Source organism: Cygnus olor, chromosome Z (genome assembly GCF_009769625.2).
Source record: "Cygnus olor isolate bCygOlo1 chromosome Z, bCygOlo1.pri.v2, whole genome shotgun sequence".
Taxonomy (NCBI): Eukaryota; Metazoa; Chordata; class Aves; order Anseriformes; family Anatidae; genus Cygnus; species Cygnus olor.
The window spans coordinates 53,192,368-53,217,794 of NC_049198.1; the positions used below are offsets into that span (position 1 = coordinate 53,192,368).

The following is a 25,427-nucleotide window of genomic DNA, read 5'->3' on the forward strand; positions in this document are numbered from 1 at the left end:
GCAAGGTGATATGCTAGAGATCAGTAATGCCCCTCAAATGTACTTTTATGGTGTGGGGAAACTGGATGACAGGAACCACGTGAAGTTCAATGAAGGCAAGATATGAAGTCTGGTACTGGGACAGAATAACCTCACGGAGCAGGACATTTTGAGACTGGCTGCAGAGTGGATGTACAAGAAAAAAAAAAGATTAGTTCTAGTGGATGGTTCTGTGTCTGGTTTTGGCCTTCTCATTACCAAAACCAGACACTGACATCCTGAAATGGGTCCACTGAAAGACAACATGACGACAAGGAGCCTTGATCACACTGTATAAAAGAAGAGGCTGCAGAACTGGATTTGTTCTGCCTTAAGAAGAGAAAACTATGTAATGACCTTAACACTGCCTTCATCTAATTCATAAGAATGGGTACCTGACTATTCCTCAAGGGGCACAGTAAATGGATGAGAAACAACAGAACCAAGTTGCAGCCAAGGAAATTCCAATCAGATACACAGAAGCAGCTCTTTACTGTAAGGACATACTAACACTGGAGCAGATGCTCAGAACAATTGTGCAATCTCCATCCTTGGAAACTGGTGACCACCAGATCATCTCCAGAGCCCTGTTGTAACTTATATTATTACTCGCTTCTGTGACTTAACAGAAGAAAGTGTAAAGTCTGCCTGCTGACATTACATAATTTCAACCCTGATTAATTCCTTATGTTCATCCACCCTCTCAACACACCTGATTAAGTGCTTACTGTCTCTCATGGGGATAAATGGCATCTGGACAACCTGAGTGCACATCACCCTCACTCTTCAACAAGCAGCTTAAACAAAGAAATAGCTGGTCACATCACGGGTTTTTTTTTCAGTGCCACAGACTAGTTCATGTTCTCTGGTCACAGAACATGCAACAGAGGAAAAGCTAAGTTACAAACTGCTAGGAAATGCACAGCTGGCAGATGTTGGCAATGTATATATCAACTTTATAAGTAGTTACTGGACACTGAATATATAGCTTTTATGTATGATATTGCAGATTTATACTAGAAAAGGGTTAAAAAATAGTTGTGACTCTTCCAGCAAAGTTCTACAACCTTCACTTGCACAGCTAAAACTTCTTGGGTGTACCTGTTTCATTTGTTCAGCCCTGGCATCTGTTAGCACTTAAAGGTGAAATTTCTACAGAATGGCATAGCATGGGAATGCTATGAACTGGAAAGTAGTATCCATCAGTTGATATCTGAATATTGCTGAGAAAATAGTTCATACACTTTCAAGTTCAAAGTTGGTAAGTCAATCAAGGCACTTTATTTCACTCCCAAAAAGGCTGAGAGACATCATTATTAAATAATATTTTGATTTTTGTGAGAGCATTCCAGATAGAAGAGCCCTTCTCAGCTTTTACTGATCATTCAGGATCTTACTACTTCTCAGAAGAAAAGTAAGTTTGGAATATCAGACCTTCTTTGTGTATAACCAATCCACGAAAGAGGTCTCTATAAAATAATATTTTTTTCTTGGTTAGTTAACTAATAAAAGTCTTAGAAGTGTTCCTCTTAAAATGTGAAAGTACGCAGAACAGCTGTTGGTGTGAAATCAGCTCATGAAACTGCATGTCACTAGAACTAAAAGCCATCAGGACTTTACACTAAAAACAGTCACGCACTACTAAGCTGGTAGGTAAGCAACATACATATGCTTACCAGTTTAAGGCCTGCATTGCTATGCCACTACAATTTAGCACTTGGAAAAAAATAATGTCATTTTCCAGTGTAATCAAAGCCACACAGATGTGGAGGCTCCAAGGTGCAATTCTTCTGTTTAAGATTGAAGCTGGTGTAAACTAAAGAAGCCCACTTACAGGGGGAGGTACACTGCAAACTGGAAGGTGCTGTCCACTGAAAACCACCGAGCACCCTGGAACCTGCTGTGCGCTGCAGGCTGGGATGTGCTGGCCTGTGCAAAGTGGTATCCCGTGTGGAGCCACTGTTGTCACTGTGTATGAGACAGGAACTGTGCCCTGATGGATCTGCAGCAAAAATAAAATTTAAAAAAAAGTTGAAATAACTTAATTACTGAAAACTCTTAACAGTACTGTACAGCATGCTGAGTAAGTTAACAAGCTTTTACCTACTTATCAGGAAAATATATACTCACAATGAAGGTCTACAAAAGGAGGCACATGCCTGTAATTCCTGTTCTTTCAAATACTCTTCTCATTGGAATACTACTCACTGATCAGCAGTTTCTGGGCAGGGTGAAGAGGGATCTCTCAGTTTAAAATGTTAAAACTTCCAAGGCTCTTATTTTGTTCTGGTTTGTTTGTTTAACACCAAGTAAGAAATCTCTGATGCTCTGATAAAACCGAAAAGCCTTAGTGTCATGGAGCATGGCTTCACAAAGTAATTATTTCAGAGAAGCTCATTCTTCCTTCTCGTTCTGCTAAAACAGAACTCACTCATGGGAAATTAACAAGCAAGAACAGCTCATCAGGAAGGTGAGAATGATTAAATTAAAAGACAGCTAATTTACTGAACTGGTAGTGTACAGTTAGACACAGAGGCCAAAACAAGAACACGGATCAATGAATGGAACTTAAAGCCTCAACATGTGTATCACTGATGACAGAAACCACTCTCAGGAGAGACACTGAATTTGACCTGGTTCTGGCTCAGGTACAAAAATTAGGCATACAGTGTAATGCTGAGTGTGATTCAGAAATGCTCAGAGTAAGAATAAAAAATGACCTCTTAAAATGGTTCTGTCTCTGAAGTATAAAACATAACCATGGAAGACCTCAGTTAGTCTGGAAACACTGACATCTGATCATAGATGGTGCTTGGAAGGTACAGGCAGTGGGATGGAACAACTGCTTATCCAGGCTTGTCATGATGTAATCTTGCAACACAAAGCAAAAGCATGTTTTGAATTTTTAAGATGCTGCAGCAGTACAGTTGTTCATCAAAACGCTAGGTTGTGAGATGGCTATAACGGTGGTTAGCTTCCACCCTTGCACTTGGTCCCAAACTCAAATACTTCCTCACTGAGCACTGCTCTGCAGATGTAGTACAACGCAGCAGTTGTATGCAGCTGCGCTGAATGCAGGTACGCTTTCAAGCAGGGCAGTTAAGAGTTGCATTCTATGCGTGTGCAGTTTGAGAAGCGGATGTCCAGATGACTAGTTCGTGACTGCGTAGCAACTAATGCACTTGTGCTGCAGCTTGCTGATTTGCACAACAACAACAAAGGTTACGTCAGTAAGTCAGCTTCTTCTATAGGTCTTCAGTTATGAACTCTGTAACAATTCCTGTCTCAGGAATTATTTGCTTTCTGGACCAACCACAGATTTCATTTTTTCATGTAATTTAAGGAGTTGATTAGGTTTGGACAACTAATTTGGTTATGTGACAATACTGTCATGTTTTATACTGTTATGTTCACAACCCATTATTGGCATTGTGAATTCTACTTCTGAATAATTTATTTGAAAAACTTATAGACTCCTGTGCTAAGGAGAGGCACTTAATGTGAAATAGAACACATTCTTGATTATCATCTTACATCTTAATCACGTTAAATTAACTTCAGAAGCAAGAGAACTGCATTTCGAAGGTGTGCCGGAGGCCTATAGCACTACATCAACATATGCATTGGAAAACTGTTAACTTTCAATCTTCTTTACTAACACTCTGGACTTTTTATTTCCCCACTGCCACCGCAGCACTTTAAATATCAATTATGGTACACAACAAAAACAACTTGTAAGAGGGCAAACAGAATTTAGTGATAACGTGACTTTCATAGCCAACTAATTAGGGGTGGAGAGGGATCTTAAGATTTGGGAAAAAAAGATATCTGTGACATTTGCTTGTTTGTACCCTGAAACTCTTACCTGATCATGAATGTCAACCATCACTGCATTTTGCTGTGGTGGGTGAGCAGCTGGGTGCAACATACGAGGAGATACATTCGGTGGGTGAAAGGCTCGGGGCTCTTCTATTGCTTGCTGTTGTCCATAAGAGAGATGGTGATAGTTTTCATCTTGGCTAATGGAATTATGTCGAGACAGGCGATCTCTCCTTGTTCTCTGACGTCGAACAGGAGGACTGGAAACACATTAAAAAGATTAGAGATCATATAAATGCCATAAGCCCTTCCTATTAACTAAAACCACATGAAAATCAAGTATCAAGAAAAAAAACTTGAAAATTTTACTGGAACACAATCGGAACGCAATTTCTTACCAACAAACTTGCCAAGAACTTTTGAGCTGACACTTATCTCAGTGTAGAAGTGCTTAATAGAGCACAGCTTAATGCTGTAAAGGAAACCTGGAGAACTCCAAAATAAATATTAACCTGCTAGAAAGATGACAGTTGGATTGCCAGGACAAGTGCTCAAATGACAACAAACTTCAGGAGATTTCTGTGCATTTATTCTAGGCAAAAATCCCTAACCGTATGATTACAGATTTCCCTAGGTTCCTTGCTCCAGCCACACCACAGAATGGTTGCTCACTTAGTGAGACAGACAAAGCAGTAGACTCTTCTGGAGAAACATGATTTTTTTTAGCTCTCACATGTTCACCAAATAACTGAATGACTCAGAGGCGTCTCTTTGGCAGACACCAGGAAATTGTGATTGCAGTAATCGTTCTTTTGCAGTGTAGAGAACTGCGGTGTAAATAGACCACAGCATCTACTTCGTTTGAGTAACTCATTTACATGTGTGGGATTTGATAATATAATCTTATATAATTACACGTATGTTATGGGCAGAACTGCTACTATCTTGAGCCAAAACTTCTGTAAATCAGAAACCAGCAGCTCAGGCTCAACACTCAGAAAATCAGGCACACACAAGTAACAAATTCACGATTAGAAGTTTTGACTGAGAGACTTCTCATTTATTTGGAAGGGGAAAGAACTGAATCATAGAATTATGTAGGTTGGGAAAGACCTCTAAGATCATCAAGCCCAACTGTTAACCTAGCACAGCCAAGACTACTGCTAAACCACGTCCCTAAGCACCGCATCAACACGTCTTTTGAATACCTCCAGTACTAGTACATCCCTGGAAGTACGAGACCATCCCACCATCCCCCAATACTTCCAATATGTACCTTCCAATCTCCACGACACAAATTGCATGCCCCAGTGGCAACAGCAAAGTAAAGCTACATGGCACAAAATGGTTTGCCAGTTACAGAACAGGCTGAAGGAGCCAAAATGCAGCAAAGAAACAGAAGGGGCTGCAACCGCTAGAGCACATCCTCTCCAAGAGAGTGTCAAAGAGAACGTAATGTGCTTCACTCTCACTATTTGTTTCCTATTACCAAATAAAACTAAAACAAAGTGGCAAATTGGCAAAACAAAGCCTGCTCAAGCCAAGTCCAACTTTTTTGCTGAGTGAAACTGATGTACTCCAGGAAAGGGGGAGCATAATAGCAGTTATTCAGATGATACTGTAAGTATATGATACCATGTCTTAAGCTGCTATTTTTCTGCCCTACTTCATACAGATGTTATGCCATTACTGTCTTAAAACTGTAATAAATGGTCATTCACTTCAGGTCAGACAGAAGGCCTGATGCTGAATTATAACACAGCGGAAAAAAAAAAAGCACAGCCCTCATTCTCTTCACAAATTAACATGTCAGAACACATAAAACATGTTTTATTCTGAGCACTGAGGATGTCAATTTACAGTTCAATATATTTGTATGTCTTAATCACAGTTTCTTTTCTGAAAAGTTTTTTCCACTTTCCATCTCTGTATTACTATTAAAATACACATATAATTTTCTCATTAGATAAAACAGGTATATATGATTTCTAACCACGTAACTGATTAACACTTAACTGCAAAAGATTTTTTTTTGTGAACTGAAGTTGCTTTATAGTTATTTCCTGCTACAAAACATAAATGCTCTAAATAAATATTTTAACATAAAATGTGTGTGCAACATGTGTGTTTCGAAAACCTCCAGTAACAGAGAAAAGCTATCAATGGCAACCCCAGTGCTTTGGAAGAACAATTACAGAAATTCTCTGACACCAGGACTTAGACAAGGTAGCTTCTCATAATTACTCTTTGTTAAATGTTAAATGGTGTACGTTTACTTTTTCATGGACTCAGAATTATGAGAAAGCACAGCCAGGAAAAGCTTGCATGACTTCTGGAGTAATGTTTTATTTTTTTTAAACAAATGGATTAACATTATCTGGAAAAAAAGAAAAACAGTATTTTTCCTACACAGAATAATAAACTACAGGTTTCATTCAGCAAAATTCAGTGCATCCAGATACACAGCTCTACATGCTTCCTAAGTTACTGGCAAGCACTTCAGATGAATAATCAACGCAGGGATCTAAACTATTACTGAACATTGGTAATGAACTTGTGCTTTAAAGCCCTCTGAAAGTAACCACTTAAAAACCTCTGCTTCTACATGCAAAGTATAAACGTGATAAATGCCCAACCGAAACAAAAAGGCAGAATGGAAGCAGTGAAAAAAAATGCAGGAGTTAGACTCCCAGGTAGGAAGAACCATCAAAAGGTGTCCATAACTGCAAAGTCTTGATGTTAGTATTCTCTAACAAGGGAGATTTCTTTGCACTAGCACATTCTCAAATGCCTTTACTCAGTTCAGTACTACCTTCAAGATGAGGAGGAAAGGAAAAATAGATGAAAGGAGAGGCACAGCAATGGCACAGATCTCCCCATTTTGCAGTGACTGGCAAAGACAAATTGAAATGGCCTTCTGTTTCATATAGACACGCACTACACTTCTACATTCACAGTTTATCTGTACTATATGTATCTGGACAAAAACAGCACCTTCCTTCTGCAAATTCATACCAGGAGGCCACTTTTCTAAACGTGATATTTAATTGCTTACTATGAATCTAAACAAAAAACAAACAAACAAACAAACAAACAAATTAAATTAGGGTTCTGTTGTGCTAGACATGGTACAAAATTGCTGATACAAAGAGATAGGGTCTAAACAGCAATCCAGGTTAAGGAAAAAAATCCGGATGATAATAAAAACCAGCGGAGACTCAGCCTGTGCTGACTGACAGGAGTGAGTCAATAGGGCAGAAGAGTTAGTACTGGTTACATCGGGTCAGAGTGATGTCCACCAACACACACTTCAGAGGTTTAGTTTGCGCTAGTCTGTTCCCTTGAACTGAATGACCGTTTGCAACTGCAGTGAGGCAACCTTTCAGCTTATCTTCATCTGAAAAGAGTCTAGGTTATTAACTCTGAGGCCACTCAGAGTGGGAACACAGGAAAGAAAGCAGGAAAACCAGGCAATTTGCTTTAAAAGCAAATGCATAATCACAACTAAAGCTTTAACAACAGATGCACTCACAATGATCATAAGGAATCAAACTTTGACCCATGAGAGTGTTTATTACCTCCAGTATGGCTCCAGGGCATTCTAAGACTCAGAAAGACTCCTACAAAACAGAGGCACGTGTGTGCCATTCTCCCTAACAATCCTGTTCTAGGAGGGGAGGTTGGGTGCAGTACCATTACGAAAATAAGCTACAGCCAGCTGCAATTCAACAGTGCACACAAACTAAAATATGCCCTGCTCAAAGGCAGGGGAGCAGAGCGCTGAAACATTCAAATGCCTCTCATTAGAACAAAAGCAGGTGTTACCCCAGAACAGGGTAACTAACTTGCTTCAAACAACCCTTGCCTGATCATGGTTGACAAACTTGATAGATGGAATCAGAAGAAAAACAGTTATATACATATATACTATGTGTATATATATGATAATGTATACATATTAAGTCTGATATTTTACATTCATGAAAAAGTGGGTACTTCAATTTTAGTAGAAAATAAGCTACAGTATTTCTCAGAAACAAAAGAAGGACAGTGATTTATAATTTGCATTAGGTGACACAGCATTTCTGAGCCAAATTTCAAGGCAGCGAAAGCTTGTCTTTTGGATAGTTAAACTATAATAGTAAAGTGAAGGAACCAGTTCAACCTTGCCATCTAAAACTGTACTCTGCCACGACCATTGCAATATATTCCAAAATCTCTTCTTTGAGAGTCTAACAAGCAACAAGCTAAAAACAATATGAAATGTAATTTTTAATCAGAGGTGAACCACCCACATTAACCATATGACACTATGCTAACCTCCTCGCTCTCTCCAGCCAGTAACCCTGAATTTAGGCTTTTAATGCACAAAAATAAGTGTGACTGCAAGGAAAATCATGGTACTACATAAATAATGATTATCATCTTTGAAAGTACCCTGATGAGAAATAGGATTTTTCCTCACATTGTTCTGAAAGATTACTGCTCCAATGCATAGTAGAACAGAATCAGGTTAATAATTAAAGATGTTAATAAACACTCCTTGAGTTGTCTTCAATAAATTATAGGATGATGAATCAATTTATATTACTTTAACTTCTCAGTTACAAATATAATAATTTACAGCTCAAAGGAAATGTTAACATATTTACCATGTGATCTGGTCTGAAATACTGATTCATCTGAATAGAGGAATCTATTCTGAGATACTCCTCTCTTGAGATGAAATCAGGAAGAATAAAAAACTGTTTCCCCATCTGTACATACTGCTTACCTCCTTCTGTTTCGTGCAGGTGTGTTGCATCGTTCCCCTGAGAAGTGGTGTTGGTTGGGCCGAGCCAAAGGAGGCTGCCTATTTGATGTCATCTCCCATGGTCGCATTGGCGGTGATGAGGCTGGTGATGCTGCTGTATAGTCAAAGACTGAATGGGAAAGGCGTTGTCGCTTGGGACTAGGACTGTCTTCGCTCTATGCCAGTGCAAGAAACAAAACAAAAAACCCACCTCCAGATGAGTGAGTTACAATCCACACTTCAATATCGCTTTGCAGCTAGCATTAGAAGGAGGGATTTACTGCAGACCGCACTAAAACACCATGAAATTAATCAACTGCAAGTAGTTACGTACTTACTACCTTTGTAATACAGATCTGTGATGGCTCTCTAACCCCTGACGAATAACTAAGTTATAATTTAGAAGCATGAACATATCAAAATCCTAACATCCACGCACAAACAAAATTGTACCAGGAAAGAGAATAATATGAGGAAAATCAGGTATATCCTATTTTGCATCCCTCCTGCCCTTGCATTTACAGGTTACAGAAGCTTGAAAAGATGCATAAGCACAGCCCTCATGCTACCACTCGTGCTCTGGGATGCACCCCTCTTCTATGAGGACTGTACTAACGTGGCTGATCAGACATTAGTGTTGCTCTGCAGCCAATTTTAATTCTGCCAGATCAGCACACAAGTGCTCATTTTTCTACTTATTAGTACAATACTGGTCATAGAGAAGTACTCATAAATGATCTGAAAAGAAATCACTTCTCTGTTTACGTGTGTTTACTTCACTAAAGCTCTGCTGGGACTACATAACACCTAGAGTTTTGGTGTCAGTGATATGAACGCCGCTCGCCTCCAAGCAACGTGCTCCCAGTGGGTTCTGAATACAAGTAACTACCCCTCATTTTCATCGTGTGCCCATGCTGCTGATTCGTTAGAGACAGCTGCCATTCCTGTCAGAAGATCTCACAGGCGACCAAAAATCCAGCAGGGAAGGCAATACATGTCCCTTCCCTCCACCCTACTCTTCTGTCGGAAGTGTAACCTGTCATGCTGTTAACCAGCCTAACAACTGAAAATGTTCTGCTACGGAGATCACCGAACACATGAACGTTAACAGCTACACAGGAATGGCCACGCTGCATCCACCTTTGAGTCCAAACATCACGTACACTTCACTGACACTCCCCCTGCAAGCCAGACCCTGCTGGTTTGCTGCTCTCCAGCTTACTCACTCAGCTCACCTCACCCATTTCAGTCCCTCGCAGCGTTATTTCAATTAGCTGGAGCGGCCTCAAATTTGCAGACTACTGCAGATAACCGAGTCAGAGAAAACCCGGCAATTCTGAGATTGTCAGAGGTCTCATTTCAGATTTATTTGTAGATTACGGACCTCTTCTTAGCTTTACAGGGACCTATCATTTTCTGAACACTACCAGTTGCTTCTTGAAAGTTAGTAATGATATTTAGTTTGTCCTCCGGTTCTTTCCAGTGCAAGCATACCTTTATGTAACTCCTAAGTTTTGTTGATGCGTTTAAGACAAAAAAGGTATTTTTCCTCTTTTGACTTCTGGCCATTTTGACTAAATTTCACTTCTCTTCAGCCTCATGCTTCCAAATACTTCAATAGAAATTGAGGTTTTTCCTACTGTATTTTAACTCAAGCAGTCACGCCATGATGATGGAAGAGAAAATTATGAGGAAAAAGAAAGTACATGGGAGGGTGCCCATTTTTAATTCCACATCTGCTTTTAGTGTGGTTTCCATAGGGAAACAGGCTGATAATGCATGCAACCTGCTTTTCAACTCCTTAACTCACTGCACTTGAATATCAAATTCAGTATCCATATTCAGTGTAAAGCAGCAAGAGAAAAACAGGTCAAAATACAGACATATTCCTGAAGGTTCACAAAAGCAGATGCCCAGTAAAAGGGTGACTCTTCCAGAAGGCCGCAGGCACTCAGGATTTCAATGTGTTATAAGCAAACAACTGGAAGAGACACTGGACAATTGCCCTCAAAGCAGTCAAAGCTTCTGTGAAAATATGTATCTTACCAGATTTCGGAGAGTGTTATCAAAGGACAAATCATAAACAAAGCTACAGTTGTTCTGCCACTCACAGAGCTGCTTGTTTAATCTATCCTACTCTTACAACAGAAGGAGACAAAGAGAAGGATTATTTGTGGCCCGACTCTATTCAAATTGAAACACAGGAAACAAAAATGCAGGTAAAGCAGGCACACTGGGGTTGTGGGAGCATAGAAAGAAAAGTCAAATGGAAGAAGGAGACACAAGGTTTAGTTAAGCTGGCAGAGAATAAAACATGATGAAGTAACAAAATAACCACTGTTGCCCTGCTATAACCCGTATGTGCCTTTGGTTGGCAACCTCCCATTGCTACTGACATATTTACATCTGGCACATTTTCCCAAGCATTAACACTAACACACCCTGCCCTGTAGAAAGTAGTCTGGGAAAAATAAAAATAGTTCTTTGATTATTTTTCATTTTGTATCTGGATTGCACCTCTTCAAAAACTGTGGAGATGCAAACTGCCAACTAGCTAGCATCACTCCAAATTCTACAACATCTATCTACAACATTCTACAAACATCACTCCAAATTACTACCTCACACTGCTATTTCAAACTCCACAGCAAGTGCTTAATTGCTCTCTACATTAAGCAACCGTACTTTCACTTCAACTCGCTTCCCATTAGAAAGAAAATAAAGATAAAATCATTTTTGGAATTACATATAACTATAGTTTTAAAAAGTAATTATGATTTTTTTTTCCTATACTGAGAAAGAAATAACCTGAAGCTATGCCAGATTTGCAAACAGATGTCTTTAAAAAATAAAATACAAACAACCTAAACCTCAAGAAGACCTGGTGTTTTATCTTAGTTCTAATTAAGAAACCAAATCTCATGTTATGATTACAGCAAGGTTGTAACAGCACATGAAAAAGAAAAAGAACACAGAGCCAATAACAGGAACACGTCCTGTATAAATTAAGGTTTATTTTCATGTCAGTTTCAACAAGCAGGTGGAATAACTAGCTATTTTCAGTATAATTTTCAAATCTACATAGTTATCACTCATTAAGTTCAACAGTTTATTTGTGGAATACGATGCTCTCAGCAATGATGGCAACTCCCCAAGTCCCAAAACCACTTCAGATGCACCTTGCTAATATTCAAAACATGCTCCGGGACTACTGCTGCTCTTAACAGCCATTACACAACACGTTTTTCCTCCAGCCCAACAAGCAACAAGAATAGGCCGCCTGGCAGCTACCGAAAACACCATACATAGAGCTTTTAACAAGCAAGGTGAAAACTCAACCCTATTTTAGATGTTACTTAAACTAAACAGCCTAATGAGCACAAACTACTTTGTATTTAAAGGTAGCAGAATCAGAAAATTTTAGGACAGAAGTATCAGATTGTACCTAATAACAGATGCAATTTATGTCAGGACACGAGATGTGCAATCTCATCCCTAGAAGCCAGCAATTCGGACATTCCCACCAGTGTTGTCCCATTCTCATCTGTGCAAGCTCTCACAGCGTAACAGTGACAAAGGTGATTAAAGAGAATGCCAGTTTATGAAATATCTTTTAATGGGAACACACTAGTGAAAAAAAAACTATTGTTATGCTTCACTGTATGTTGCCTACAGTAATTTTTATACGGTTTATCTAAATGCTGTTCCATTTTCACCTGGGGACAGAGGAGAAACTTTCATGAAGACAGCATCCTCTGGGGTGTTTCTTTTCCCGTCAAATTCTGAAGATTACACACATGAACCAAGTAGACCAACCATTACATAAGGGAAATGTCAAAAAAACTGCTGTCAATATCTGAAGATCACTCTCCTGTAGCCCATGAAGACCTGTATTTTAAAAGTAACCTTCACCTTAGTATCTTTACAGCATGGAGATACTTGAAGAGTCCTTTCAAGCACAGCCTTTTCCTTAGCCATACACAAGAATTATGATGTGATCAGCATACCCTCTACAACCCTACCAGGCTGGTTAGAAACCTTTAGCTGCATTTTTCCTTTTCGAGCGTGAGTACTGAAAAGGCAATGATTTTTCCCTTGAAATGAACTGAGAATAAGATAAATGTGAAAGCGTATAACCAACTTCAAATTTAACTATGGGCATCTAATGGGCTAGTTAACTACGCATTTTGCATATCCTCTCTGCAAAGAATCTACATGCTTCAACAACAGTGATCTAATTTACATCGCAATGTTTCTAGTACTCTGAAGGTACCTGCAGTAACGTCAAATCCTTGGGCTGAACAGACCAGCTGTCTCCAAACACACTGGCTTAGTCACTGTCCAGGACGGAGCTCACTTAAAGTACCATACAGCTCAGGTCTAGAAAGCTCTGGAAGAGCTGTGCCCCACGGCTCTGTGTCCTAGAGCCACGACAAAGGAAGTTGGTTACAGACGCTTACATGACTGCATGGAGCCAACCAGGCCCAGCTGATTTTATAAGCATTAATGCCATCCTGCATTTCACCCCCCAAAAACAGCAGAGGCTGAAGGTTAAGTTACATGTGGCATTACAAGGTAGAGCTTACAAGCCAGTTTAGTGCTGTATTCAACTAACCTGCCACTCTTGGAAGTGCACTGTACAGTGTACCTGAGATTCTTTGTCATCATCTACCTCTGCTACACAGCATCTCCTGGGTTACCTGCTTTCCACACCCCACACCCCCCCCCCCAAATATAGGTTGGAAAATGTTTCACCTAATCTGTCATTACCCTCAACAATGAAGAAATACAAAATATACCATCTGTTTACCAGTCTACCCCTCACAAAAACGTCTGAACACATCAACTAGCTTTAATGGAAATCTGTCAATGTCCAAAAAAATTACATGGACACCTTTTATGGGGGAAAAAAAAAAAGGTAACTGGTAAAAAGGAAAGCAAAGTAGCTATTCCCATTGCAGAAAAGGCAGAGAAAACTATAGTGTTACATGCTAGCAGACCACTGACCAACATGTGCAACTACGAACTAGCCCAGGATGGGTACTACAGACAGAGCCCCAGTCTTATTTCAAGTCTGCATATCGGAGAAGTGCAAGCACAGATCAGGCAGCAAAGAACACCAAAGTAGTTTCCAAATGCACTTAATTTCTGCTGCTAGTAGAATGAGAATAGTATATTTCCACAGAATTATTGTAAATTAATCCTCCTGATCAAGTTCTCCACATAAAACTTAGCTCACAGACTAAGAGGATTGTCTGTATTTGTCTAGGATTTCCATTCATCTTTCAGCCAAGATTCAACACCACTGAGTAACTCTGCTCAGCTTGCCATTCACCTGAACATCTCTCTGCCACTCTATTGCCCTATGCTATAGAGATGGGAAATCTCCATGAAACCAAGTATAAACGATTTTGGGAAAGATTAAAAACATGCTTCAAATAATAGGTGAGTGCACATGAGAAAGAAAGCTAAGCCCTCAGCTTTCAATAGGAGGATGCGGTGGATTTTCCTAAAGCCAAATGTCTGAAGATTAGTTTAGAAAAATATCAAAACAAATTGACAACATTGCAGAAGCTCTAGAGAAAGTATGGCAAAACCTTAAATACTTAGGTGGATGGTCTGTGTTCACAGTTGTCCATTGTTCATAAGTACTCATTGTCTATTGTTCATAAGTTTGTTCATGAGTAGAACAAACCAGCAGAAGTTAAGAAGCAACCAACAGGACATAACTAGCTACACACTATCAACGGCCCTGTAAATTATTAGCAAGACAGTTTTTTTTTCACAGATTTAGGGAAACCTCACTTTAATGCATACTTTTATATTTTCCAAGGACTTGTTTTATTCATTTTCTTACATAAAAAAGCAAAACAGAAAATCAATACACGCAGAATTACTCTTGCAAATGCATTACTATAAAACTGGCAAGTGTCTACTCACATTACTTTATTATGAATCACAAAAATCAACCAAAATATATTATAATAAATTCATATTCTTGATTAGGAAATAATTATGCAACAGGCAGGTTTTCAAAGAATAATTAATATGAAGGGCATTTTACAACTGCAATAAGAGCCTCTCAAAACAAGAGCTACAGCAAGACTAAGTTTGAATAGCTGACACTTCCAAGGGCATTAAACCACAGCTATACTAAGGATATAGTTGAATAGAACATGACCTAGCAGGTGTTTAATTACAAAATGCTACAAGTACCTTTACACTTTTAGAAAAGAGAGGATGAAGGCCTGCAAACCTGTATTATAAAAGAAAGGAAGGCTTAAAGGTAACCAGATCCTTTGAACATACTAATGTGCATATCCTAAATGTCTGTGTTTTGTTGTTTTTCAGTACAAAGCTAACAACATGACCTAGCCCTGTGTAAAAATACCAATAGGATATAAAAGATGGTGAATGTCTGTCTCATAGTGGCTGATACTAACAGTCACTGAAATACTGGTGTCTCTTATAAAATAATAATTGTTTGTGGTTACCAGGAACACCAGAAATACCACATTTCAATGCAGGACCCTTAAGTGTATTATAAGTCAAGCAATATGAACTTCTGGACTAGTGTGAGATGAACCCTATGGCCAGTGAAGTGCAATTCCTTCCCCAAAGAAGCAAAGCATCCTAATTAAACTATTTACTTTGGTGTGAATAAAAAAACGAGGTGGTAATGTAGGTCCTTAGATGGGAAAACAGGTTTGATTGTTTCTTTTATTTGCATTTCTAAGCACAGTATTTTATAGCAACCTCTAATATTCACATCTTCAATTTGCAAGCCTGTCTAGAAATCTGTACTAAACGTTTAATTTCAAACACAAAACATGTATCAAACTTCCCATTCTCTAAATGTTTAAAAAGCCTCTGGTAGATGAGACTAATGGTTCAAGCAAAGAATAAGCATTCATCATTTTCTCTTTATGCTTCTAAGATGTCCCCACAATTGCACTGCCTAAGGAGTAGTACTCTTGAACTTAATAAATAAATAAATAAATAAATAAATAAAAAATCAATCTCGCTTGGCAAATATTGTAGATCTTATCTCTGAATCAACAGTTTTAATCTGGACAACATCTAGCAAATTATGTTTGCCTACAGACACCCTTTTAACACCACTTTGTTTTCATACTTTCATATACTTAAAATTCAATACATTCAAAAAGCTGAAACTCAGGAATTCCACTTTTTTCCACATTAAAATCAGATATCTCGGTGGCACAATCAAAACGATTTAAAGTAAAGTAGTAACCAAGGCAAAAAAGCATATTGTGCACACACAGGGAAGGTGATACACAATCAACCATTTGGCAACTGCTGAATTTTAAGGCCAGAACGTTCTTACTGGAAGGTAGAAGAGCTCCTCTCCACAAAAAAATGTCATTCTCACTCGTCTCTTGAGTGACTATACAAATATGGCTTACACAAGCAACAAATTAATGATGTTTTTATCTCAAGCAGAAGATGGCAGTCAATTAAATGTTTTGTACATCAGAGACTGAAACTAAGTCAGTATTACACTTTGGAATCCTGATCAAAATGTGCAGTTTCCTTGTTTTTAAAGGAGGAACCCAAATGAAGCCACTGTGTCTCCCTGAAACTCTCTTCACTGCAAAAGTTAGCCTTGCCTTTCCATTCCGCAAATCCCTGTCTGAAGCCATGCTAGCAGGACTTCTTGACTAAACTCAGTGTCGAGGTTTCTCATCTTCCTCCCCAACAGACTTGGAGCAATGAATGCATGTCATTATCTTTCCTCCTCTAAAGAGCTCGTCTGACTGTCACTTTCATTATCAATTCTTAAATTGATAATCTTATGCTGGTCTGTTCTCCAGACTTGTCCTGTTTCCTGGATATCATCTACACAGTATTTGTATTCCAGTGTTTCCTGTTGCTTTTAAGTATTAAAAAATAAAACTTTTTTTTTTTTAATTTAAGAAGAAGAAAACATTTTGACATGCCAGCAAACCACACCATCCTCACTGTTTGGATTCTTCTGAATCCAATTTGCCTGAACAGTAGTTATTGTACCATTTTGGCAGTTTCTCATGTATTTATAGACACAACAGGAAGAAATCTAGAAGAAATTTTTCATTATGCAAATAGTTCCATGAACACTGGCACTAGAGAGGGGTTTGTTACAGATCTCTGTTTTGATGTGAAAAAAACTCCAACATCCTCTGCCTGTAGCCAGGTAAGATACTGGATTCACAGATATTGTTCTGGTATTCAGAATAAGCTCACATGACAGCATCTCCCTCAGCCCAGTCCAGAACAACTGCTCTCAAGTGTCTTCTATTTACACCAAAGTCACCTATTCGCACAAAACTGGCAAAACAGTACTGCAGGTGTAGAGCGACCTACTGCCTAAGCAGATTAAGTCTTCTGATAACGGAACAGCAACTGATCAAAATGGATTTACTTAAAAACTTTATAGATGTAAACACATAAAAAAAGCATAAGGAAAAAAACCAGACTTACTCTATTCCCTAATATTCCTTTTCACATTTGGGAAGGTAACTTGTTGGCTGTATCGCCTTACTCTACGTAAAAGCTGGGTACTACATTGGTATGTGCCTCCCACACCTCTCTCTCATATCTCCCCTTCACTAAAGCCCTTTCAGAAGAGGCAACCAGAGCAGAAATTAAGCTAATGAGTGCAACCTATTCTTTCATCAATCCGACTGCTGCTCATCAGAAGAGTAAATGTAAAAATATTGTCTCTGATAAAAACAAAAAACAACTGTATTTATGTTTAGGAAAGATCCTGTAAAAGCTATCATTATGATAACATAAAAATAATGATTTGGCAAGTCTGAACTGCATGCCACCTAAAGAACCAGTTTTACTCAGAAAGCCAAACATAATTTTAATTCAGTTATGGCAAACTATCAAAAAAAACCCAACAGCACGCTGATTTTATTTTTAACCTCCTAAAATACAATTATAAAATCAACAGATACAGTGAATACAACAAATACTCCATATTTGAGTTTCAGCAAAACACTTAACACTATCCTTCTCAAAATCTTGCCCTAAAGTATCACCAAAAGCAATTCAGACAACGTTTTTGTGGACTGTAACCTTAGTATATGCTGTAACCAATGCAATAAAGTGCAATAACTGTTACCTAGTTAGATATTTTGACAGCCCCAAACACTATAGTAGCTGATTATCTCAAACTTCAGTTAGCTTTCATTACCTTCGACTTTGAAGCATGTTATGGGCTACGCAGGTACACAAAGAAGTACCAGAGAGTGATGTAATGGATTGTTTTTATCCATTATCTGTATCAGCTGTAAGATGAATAATGATGTACAATGATGCCCACAGATGATTCTACATAAAAAAGTTGTGAATAACAAAGATGGATTTTTTTTAAGGAAGCAGGCTTCATAGATAAAACTATTTATTTGGAAGATGCATTAAAACAGATATATGAAAATTTTCTGAGACAGAGATGCACCACTTCATGAAAAAAGATCTTTGAAAGATCAGTGCTAACATACTAGTATTACACCTTAGGCAGTGTTAAACAAGGATGGTAACTTTCCAAGAAAGCAGAGCTTTTCTTTAGAAACCTAAAAAGTTTTCCTACACACAGAATTGAGTCACACTGTACCAAAACATTCTCAACTTTTACATTAACGATAAAATATAACTAATACATATTACGAGGAAGAAGGCAATAGCTTTTTATCTGTCAGCTTGTGTGTGAGACTGGGGTAGTTATTAAAAGGCTATTCTTACATACCTACAATCACATTTTGTCTACATGCAATGCATGGAGAAGTTAGGTTTAATCTCAAAGGACAGAATAAACAGGATATGCCCTGTCAAGCACAACATAGGCCGCAAAGGCTGAAGCTTTAATTACACCACCTTTCTCTACCTGCTGCCAAACACCAAAGACAAAGTAATTTTCTTCAGAGATACAGGCTTATTTTCCCCAGTCCATAGCAGCCGACTGCCGACCATAAAACCCAGCTAACTAGATCTGCAAGCAAATTTTGGGTAAAATGCCTTCACAGAAATGCTAGTTTGTATGTCATTTACAGAACTAAACCATCATTGACCTTATTAACATCTGAGTTATTGGTCCCCTCAGACACACTTTCAACGAGCATTTGGTTTCCTCTGTCCACTGCAAAAACACTATTTTCCTCCCATGTTTGGTCCACATGCATGTTAACTGTGCAAAAAGTCTGATCTGATCTTTATACATCTTTAGTCTAGTCTGATGTGATCTTGATCTTTAGTCCAAGAAAAAACATTGGTGAAAGATACTTGTACTTAAATATGAGCAACATGTCTAGTCATTTGTACTCCCTGCTGTTCCAGCAGCTTGACAAGCCACCACTGTGCTAACACGTCTCATGATTTTTTTTAACGTGCTGACAAACTCTTGATTTCCTGCATACTGAGAATGTAAGCATCAGCTGACGAAACAAATGTCCCCTCTCACAGACCAAGGAAAAGAAGCTGTTAAGGGATGTTATGTTGGGAGTGGCCACTGCCACCAGCAGCTCCAGGACTGGGAATTCCTCCTGTGTGGCCAGTGGAGCCCAGTCTGGTGTGTCTAGGGAGCTTTGGGGCTGAGGGACGTGGCCACTGCTGTCCTGTTGGCAGATTCAAACTGAGCACACGTCTTAGAGGCATACACCTACAGGACAGAAGCAGCCAGCTACACAAACTGCCACCGATGACAGGCTGCCCATATACAAGACCCCACCACTGAGGGGCACAGACTCAACGCCTCCTGCCCTGGGGCTGGCAGAGCCAGCAGGCCCTGGTGCAGGCCCACAGGCGACGTCCCCAAGCCACCAGCACACGCACCCCGGCCTCCCCCAGCAGGGACCCCTGCCCACACCCCGGCCTCTCACCCGCTGCTGTGGCCCCCGGCCCTGTCCCAGCCGTTGGAACGGAGCCCAGCGGAGCTCTGGGGACAGGCAGCGCTCCCACACCGGGGCTGGAGGGTGCAGGGCCCCCGCCCCTGGGGCTGGCACCGAGACCCCACGGGCTCCGGTCGATGGCACTGCAGGCCCAGGCCTGGCTCCAGCTGCCGGCCTCGTGCTGCTCACCGCGGCCTCGCTGGCGGCTGGCGTTTGGTCCCTGCCACGCGCACGGGACTCGAGTGGGAGCCCACGGAGGGGTTGTTAAGCAAGGATGTGAGGAGAAGGGGGACAGGCCGCGGTGACCAGGCACAGTCACACGCCAGCAGCCCCTCCATGCCCTCTTCTGCCTGTCCCCATTGCTCGTCCCTGCTCACCACCTCGTCCCTGCTCACCACCTCGTCCCTGCTCACCACCTCGTCCGCTGGCATCGCTCCACCAGCCCCCTCCAGCAGCCTGGACCTCAGGTTTGCATCCTTACCGGTTGCAAAGTCCTTGTTTGCCTGCAGTTTGTTGATAACACATCAGTTAGTGCAGCTGACTGGGTTTGCTCTTAGTCTTCACCTCTGTTAAGTTTGTCTGGCAGGTCTGAGTCTTTGCATTCAGTTCTGTTTATTGCTTCCCCCTCTTGCTTATCATCCCATTTGGCGAGGTCCTTGATCAGATCTCTCACTGCAGGAAGCACTCCCACATTCCACATACTCTTACCAATTACTGACTGACCAGATTTGGTTCTTGTAATCACCTCCCTTATCATTTTTTGGTCACGTTTGTCTCCCAAGAGAGTTCCTTTTTACGGCTTCCCCTCTTGGCACTGAAATGGTCCTTGACCAGACATACTTATACGTAGGGGCAGACACTCTCTCCTTCCCTACACAGCTAAAGAAATCACATTCGACTTCTACTAATTGTACAGAGAGAAATAAGAATGTCAGAAACTACAGTTCAGGAAGAATGAGAGAGACTACCCATGAAAACTGGACAAATGAACATCCCCTGTGCCTTGTCCTACACGGGAATGCTAAACCAAAATACAAAGGGCAAGAAAAAATAAACAGGAGAAAAAAAGTGATCATATTAACTTTCAAGGTGACAAATGAAAAGCTCATAGGCTTTATACAAAAAGCTTGACATTCCCTTTAAATATTCCCTCCAATTTCTAGATCTAAACAAATCTAGAAAGCAACTACTAAAAAGAAGCACATACATACGATAAACTTAAATTTAAGAGTAATATACCAGAACTGGCAAAAGGGTTATGGATTATGAACAGATTATTTCTAAGGCCAATTGCTATGCTTTTTCCAAGACAAAATAAACAACGATTATCCAGTTGGACGCGGGGCTGCATCACAAAGGAGTTGTCTGCAATTTGCCAGCAGAATCATATTGGGTTGACACACAGCTTTTATTGGCAAAAGCTCTTTACAGAAACTTTAGCTGACAGAACAAACATCAGCAATGAGAATCTCTTTCCAGAGTAATTGCGTTTGCCCAATGAATTTTGCTGGCTTAGTTGTGCTTTTTAAGATTTTTTTTTTAAACTGCTTTTAACTAGTGTGCTAGTTCAGCTATATCACAAAACACTTTTTGCAGTGTTAACTTCCTCTGTTTTGCAGTGTTAACTTTTGAATTCAAATCTTCTGCTCCAACCCACCAATTTTATACCACCATTTCACCTGTTCACATGAGTAATAAAATACCTGGAACATACACCATAACTCCTCAGACAGGACCTAGAAAATTTTATAACCACTGACAATGAACACAATCAGATGAAAAATAAGAATTTAACAGTAGTGTCCACACTTTGCATCCTCCAAGTACCAAATTCAAACCCCAGATTCCAAACATTCAAGACAAATAATTTAAACACTGCATCATAAGAACCTAAGTCCTATTCGGACTTTAAAATCATGATAATGATTTTTTTTAATTAAAATTCACAATTTATTTCTATCCCAGCTTCAATTTTAGATTTGGGACCAACAGACAACTTGGAAACATGGCTGGCTGAGCATATTCAAGACAACTTCCTGATGAAGGAACCCTTCAATAACATGAATATGGTCTAACGAAAACTTGGTGAAGAAATACAGGCATTCCCAAACCTGAGCTGGCTCAAGTGAGTCAGGTAGCTGGAAAGAAGCCCAGAATTAAGCTTTTGTTGGGGTAGGTCCAGAAGTCTTAAGAGAAAATACCTGTAGCATGGAGCTCCCCAGTACAAAACAGAGGGAGGGAGGTACCGAGAGAGTCCAGTGAAAAGCCACACAGATGAAGAATGAGCTGGAGCACCTCTCCTATTAGGAAAGGCTGAGAGAGATGAGACCACTCAGCCTGGAGAAGAGGTTTATGAGGGACCTCATCAGTGTGTACAAGTACCTGAAGGGAAGGTGTCCAGAACATGGAGCCAGGCTCTTGTCAGTGGTGCCCAGTAAGGGGACAAAGGCAGTGGGCACAGACTGGAGCACAGGAGGTTCTGTGCAAACATCAGGAAGCACTTCTGTGCTGTGTGGGTGACCAAGCACTGGCACAGGTTGCCCAGAGAGCTTGTCAAGTATCCTTCCTCGGAGATTTTCAAAACCCACCTGGAGATGGTCCTGGACAGCCTGCTCTGTGTGACCCTGCTTGAGCAGGGGGCTGGACCAGACGGTATCCAGAGGTCCCTTCCAACCACAACCATTCTGTGAATCTGAGACGACACAGATCAAAGCAGTAACTGATCTTCACTGCATGCTGTGCGCTAGGCTTTTAGTAGTGTTTTCCTGTGAATGCAGCAAAAAGCAACTCAACTAATACCTTGGGGTAGAGGTCTGGAGAAGTATTCCTGTGAATATATACAGTTTACCACTGAACACCATGTATGTGTCAGAGTATTTAAAATGGGATACTTTTTGCCACTGCACTTCAGAAGGGACTGTCGAGATTTAAGAAAATTGGTGGTATGTAACCAGTACTTGAGATGAAAATTTCAGGAGTGATCAAGAAACACTAAATACCCATTTCTATGGTTACAGCAGAAAAAAAAGTAGTTCAGAAGAAAACCCCTCACGGCCTCCTCTCCGGGGGATTAGGAAAGAAACACTATATTTTAATTCTTAGAGACAGAAGAGTCCCTAGCAGGCACATCATTCTGAGAGGAAGACTACACTTCCTCCGAACTTGCTTTTGAAATATCACCATTGGATAAGAAAAAAAATTAGTAATGACAGCTTAAAAATGGAAATCAATCTACAATGTTAGGTTGCCAATAAAAAATTTGCTGTGGCAGGTTTACACACATCAGATTTCTGTGACTTAATTAGCCCTGTTGATAATGAAATAGGGAAATATTACACAGTATTTACTAAAAAGAATACAATTTGTAAAGTGGGATAAACATTATTAAATGCAGTACAAAGAGGATGCAAGTCCACTTTTTTTCAGTGTTTCAAAACTATGATGGTATTTATCAGCTAGACTGTGCATCTAACAACTGTACTAAGAACACTTCCCAGTGATCTTTCTGGGCCATCCATAATTCGTTCATGGTTAATAGGATGAATTTGTATGTACTGACAATGAACACAATAGCTACTGTTGTTCTTCAGCTACCAGAAATGACAATGAACCCCTACATGCAAAGTGTTCCTGCAACAGATTGGGGGCACGCAAATAAGATCTGCAAAAGATCGGAGGAATGCAAACCACATATGGATACTGTAAAACACATTCCACGAAGTGCAACACTTAATTTTACTTATGATTAAAACACATTATTAACCTGAAAATTGAATATGCGGTTTATTCAATGGCAGGCTGACAGGCTCCATAAACATTTCCAGGGGTTCCTTTGTAGTACTTCCCTCTCTGAAATGCAATTCTCACTTAACTGTGTTTTTAGGAGACACATAAAAAAAACAATTATCAGACAGCTAAGCCTAAACTGCCTAAGGTTCACACAGGAAATAATATTTTAAACAGCCTGAAGAATTTGCCAGTTTCTTATACCAAACCCCGGAATGTTTATTTGCTGCATGAGAATTTAAAAGGCACACAAAAGAACAATAAAAGTTTTAAAAAAAAACTTAGCATCCTATTTAGCACACTGCATCATCCTCAGCATCAAGAAGAAAAGCAGCAAATTGTGTTTAGAAGACTACACATTCCATTATTTCCCTGTTCTATTGCTTATACAAAAAGGACAGCTATACTAAGATGCAACACATAAATCACATCCGAAGCATCTCCTTTTCTAATGCTGAAGCAGGCTCTAAGAATTAAGGAAACACACAGCCATTACAAAGTTCTTCAATCTGAATTTCAATAGTATTTGCTACTGCAAATGCTGATATTGCATGCAATACTTGCTGCATGCAAACAAAACTAAATATTTTTTTTAATTCAAAATTCCTATTTTCACATTCAAAATTGAAAATATTTTGCAATTATTTATCAAATAGATGAATTAAAGCAAATTTAGTAATTCTAAATAAATCAAATAAGGTAAATATTATTTATCGTATTTCATCAAGGTGTTTTTTTTTTTTTTCTGAATAGGGACCACTACCTCATGAAATCTAAAAATGATAGTTCTCTTCGGTGTTTTCATAAATGACTTGGATGCAGGACCTGAAGGTATACTTCTGATAAGTTTGTGGATGACACTACATTGGGAGGAGCTGTTGACTCCCTCGAGGGTGGAGAAGCCTTGCAGAGATCTTGACAAAACAGAGAGCTGGGCAGTCACCAACAATAAGAAGTTTAACAAGAGCAAGTGCTGGATGCTGCACCTGGAATGGAACAACCCTGGATATATGTAGAGAGTAGGGGATGAGAGGCTGGAGAACATGGCCCTGCAGAAAGGGATCTGGGGTTCTGCTTGATGGCAAGCTGAACATGTGTCAGCAGCGTGCCCCGGCAGCCAAAAGGGCCAGCTGTACCCTGGGGTGCATCAAGCACAGCATTACTGGCTGGCTGAGCGAAGGGATTGTCCTGTTCTGCTCTGTGCTGGTGTGGCCTTATCTCAAGTGCTGTGTGCAGGTTTGGGTGCCACAGTATAAGAAGGACATAAACCTATCAGAGAGTGTCCAAAGGAGGGCTACAATCATGGTGAAGGGTCTGAAGGGCAAGACGTATAAGGAGCAGCTGGGGTCCCTGCGTTTGTTTAGCCCAGAGCAAACAAGGGGAGCGGAGGGGCAGGTGCTGAGCTCTGCTCTCTGGGGACAGCGACAGGACCCGAGGGAACGGCATGGAGCTGGGACAGGGGAGGGTCAGGCTGGGTGTTAGGGAAAGGTTCTGCACCCAGAGGGTGGTCGGGCACTGGCACAGGCTCCCCAAGGCAGTGGTCACGGCACTGAGCCTGCCGGAGTTCAGGAAGAATTTGGACAGTGCTCTCAGACACATGGGCTGATTTGGGGTGGTCATGTGTGGAGCCAGGAGTTGGACACGATGATCCTTGTGGGTCCCTTCCAACTCAGATATTCTTTGAGTCTGAGAGAGTTATTTCCGTATCAAAGTCATCTCTACATATAGTTTTTTGCATGTATTCACTATTGACATTTTCATTTACATGTGTGAAACTACCGTACAGGTATGTCACCAGAGACAGTGAAGTAGACTGTTCGGAAACAATCACTCTTTGTACATAAAGTTTTTTTCCCCACACTAACCTTTATACATATATGTACAAAAGCACATGTACAGAGACATTAAATGCAGTATGTATAAGCGGCTAAGCTAGCATTTCAGCACTGGAGACGGAGACTGAAATGTCTTACGCAGATGAACAAATGTTAGAAGCTGACCATATTTTCTTTCTATGTTAAAGAAAATCCAAACACTGAACTCAAGCATACTGCTACCTAAGCACCTACATTATTTTTTACAGAGGCACGAGCCAATTTTTGACACATTAATACTTTTTA

The 25,427-nt window shown here is 40.1% G+C and overlaps 1 protein-coding gene across 4 annotated transcripts in view; it reads right to left on the minus strand.

The window, feature by feature from the left end:
* RNF38 (ring finger protein 38) overlaps nucleotides 1–25,427 on the minus strand; it is a 126,507-nt gene that overhangs the window by 19,221 nt on the left and 81,859 nt on the right. For all 4 annotated transcript variants that reach the window (XM_040540527.1, XM_040540525.1, XM_040540524.1 and 1 more), the window contains 3 exons: nucleotides 8,612–8,805; nucleotides 3,884–4,097; nucleotides 1,853–2,020 (listed from right to left, as the gene is read on the minus strand). In XM_040540527.1, the coding sequence (XP_040396461.1) occupies nucleotides 1,853–2,020; nucleotides 3,884–4,097; nucleotides 8,612–8,718 (489 nt within the window). In that variant the 5' untranslated portion in view covers nucleotides 8,719–8,805. The remainder of the gene's footprint in view (nucleotides 1–1,852; nucleotides 2,021–3,883; nucleotides 4,098–8,611; nucleotides 8,806–25,427) is intronic.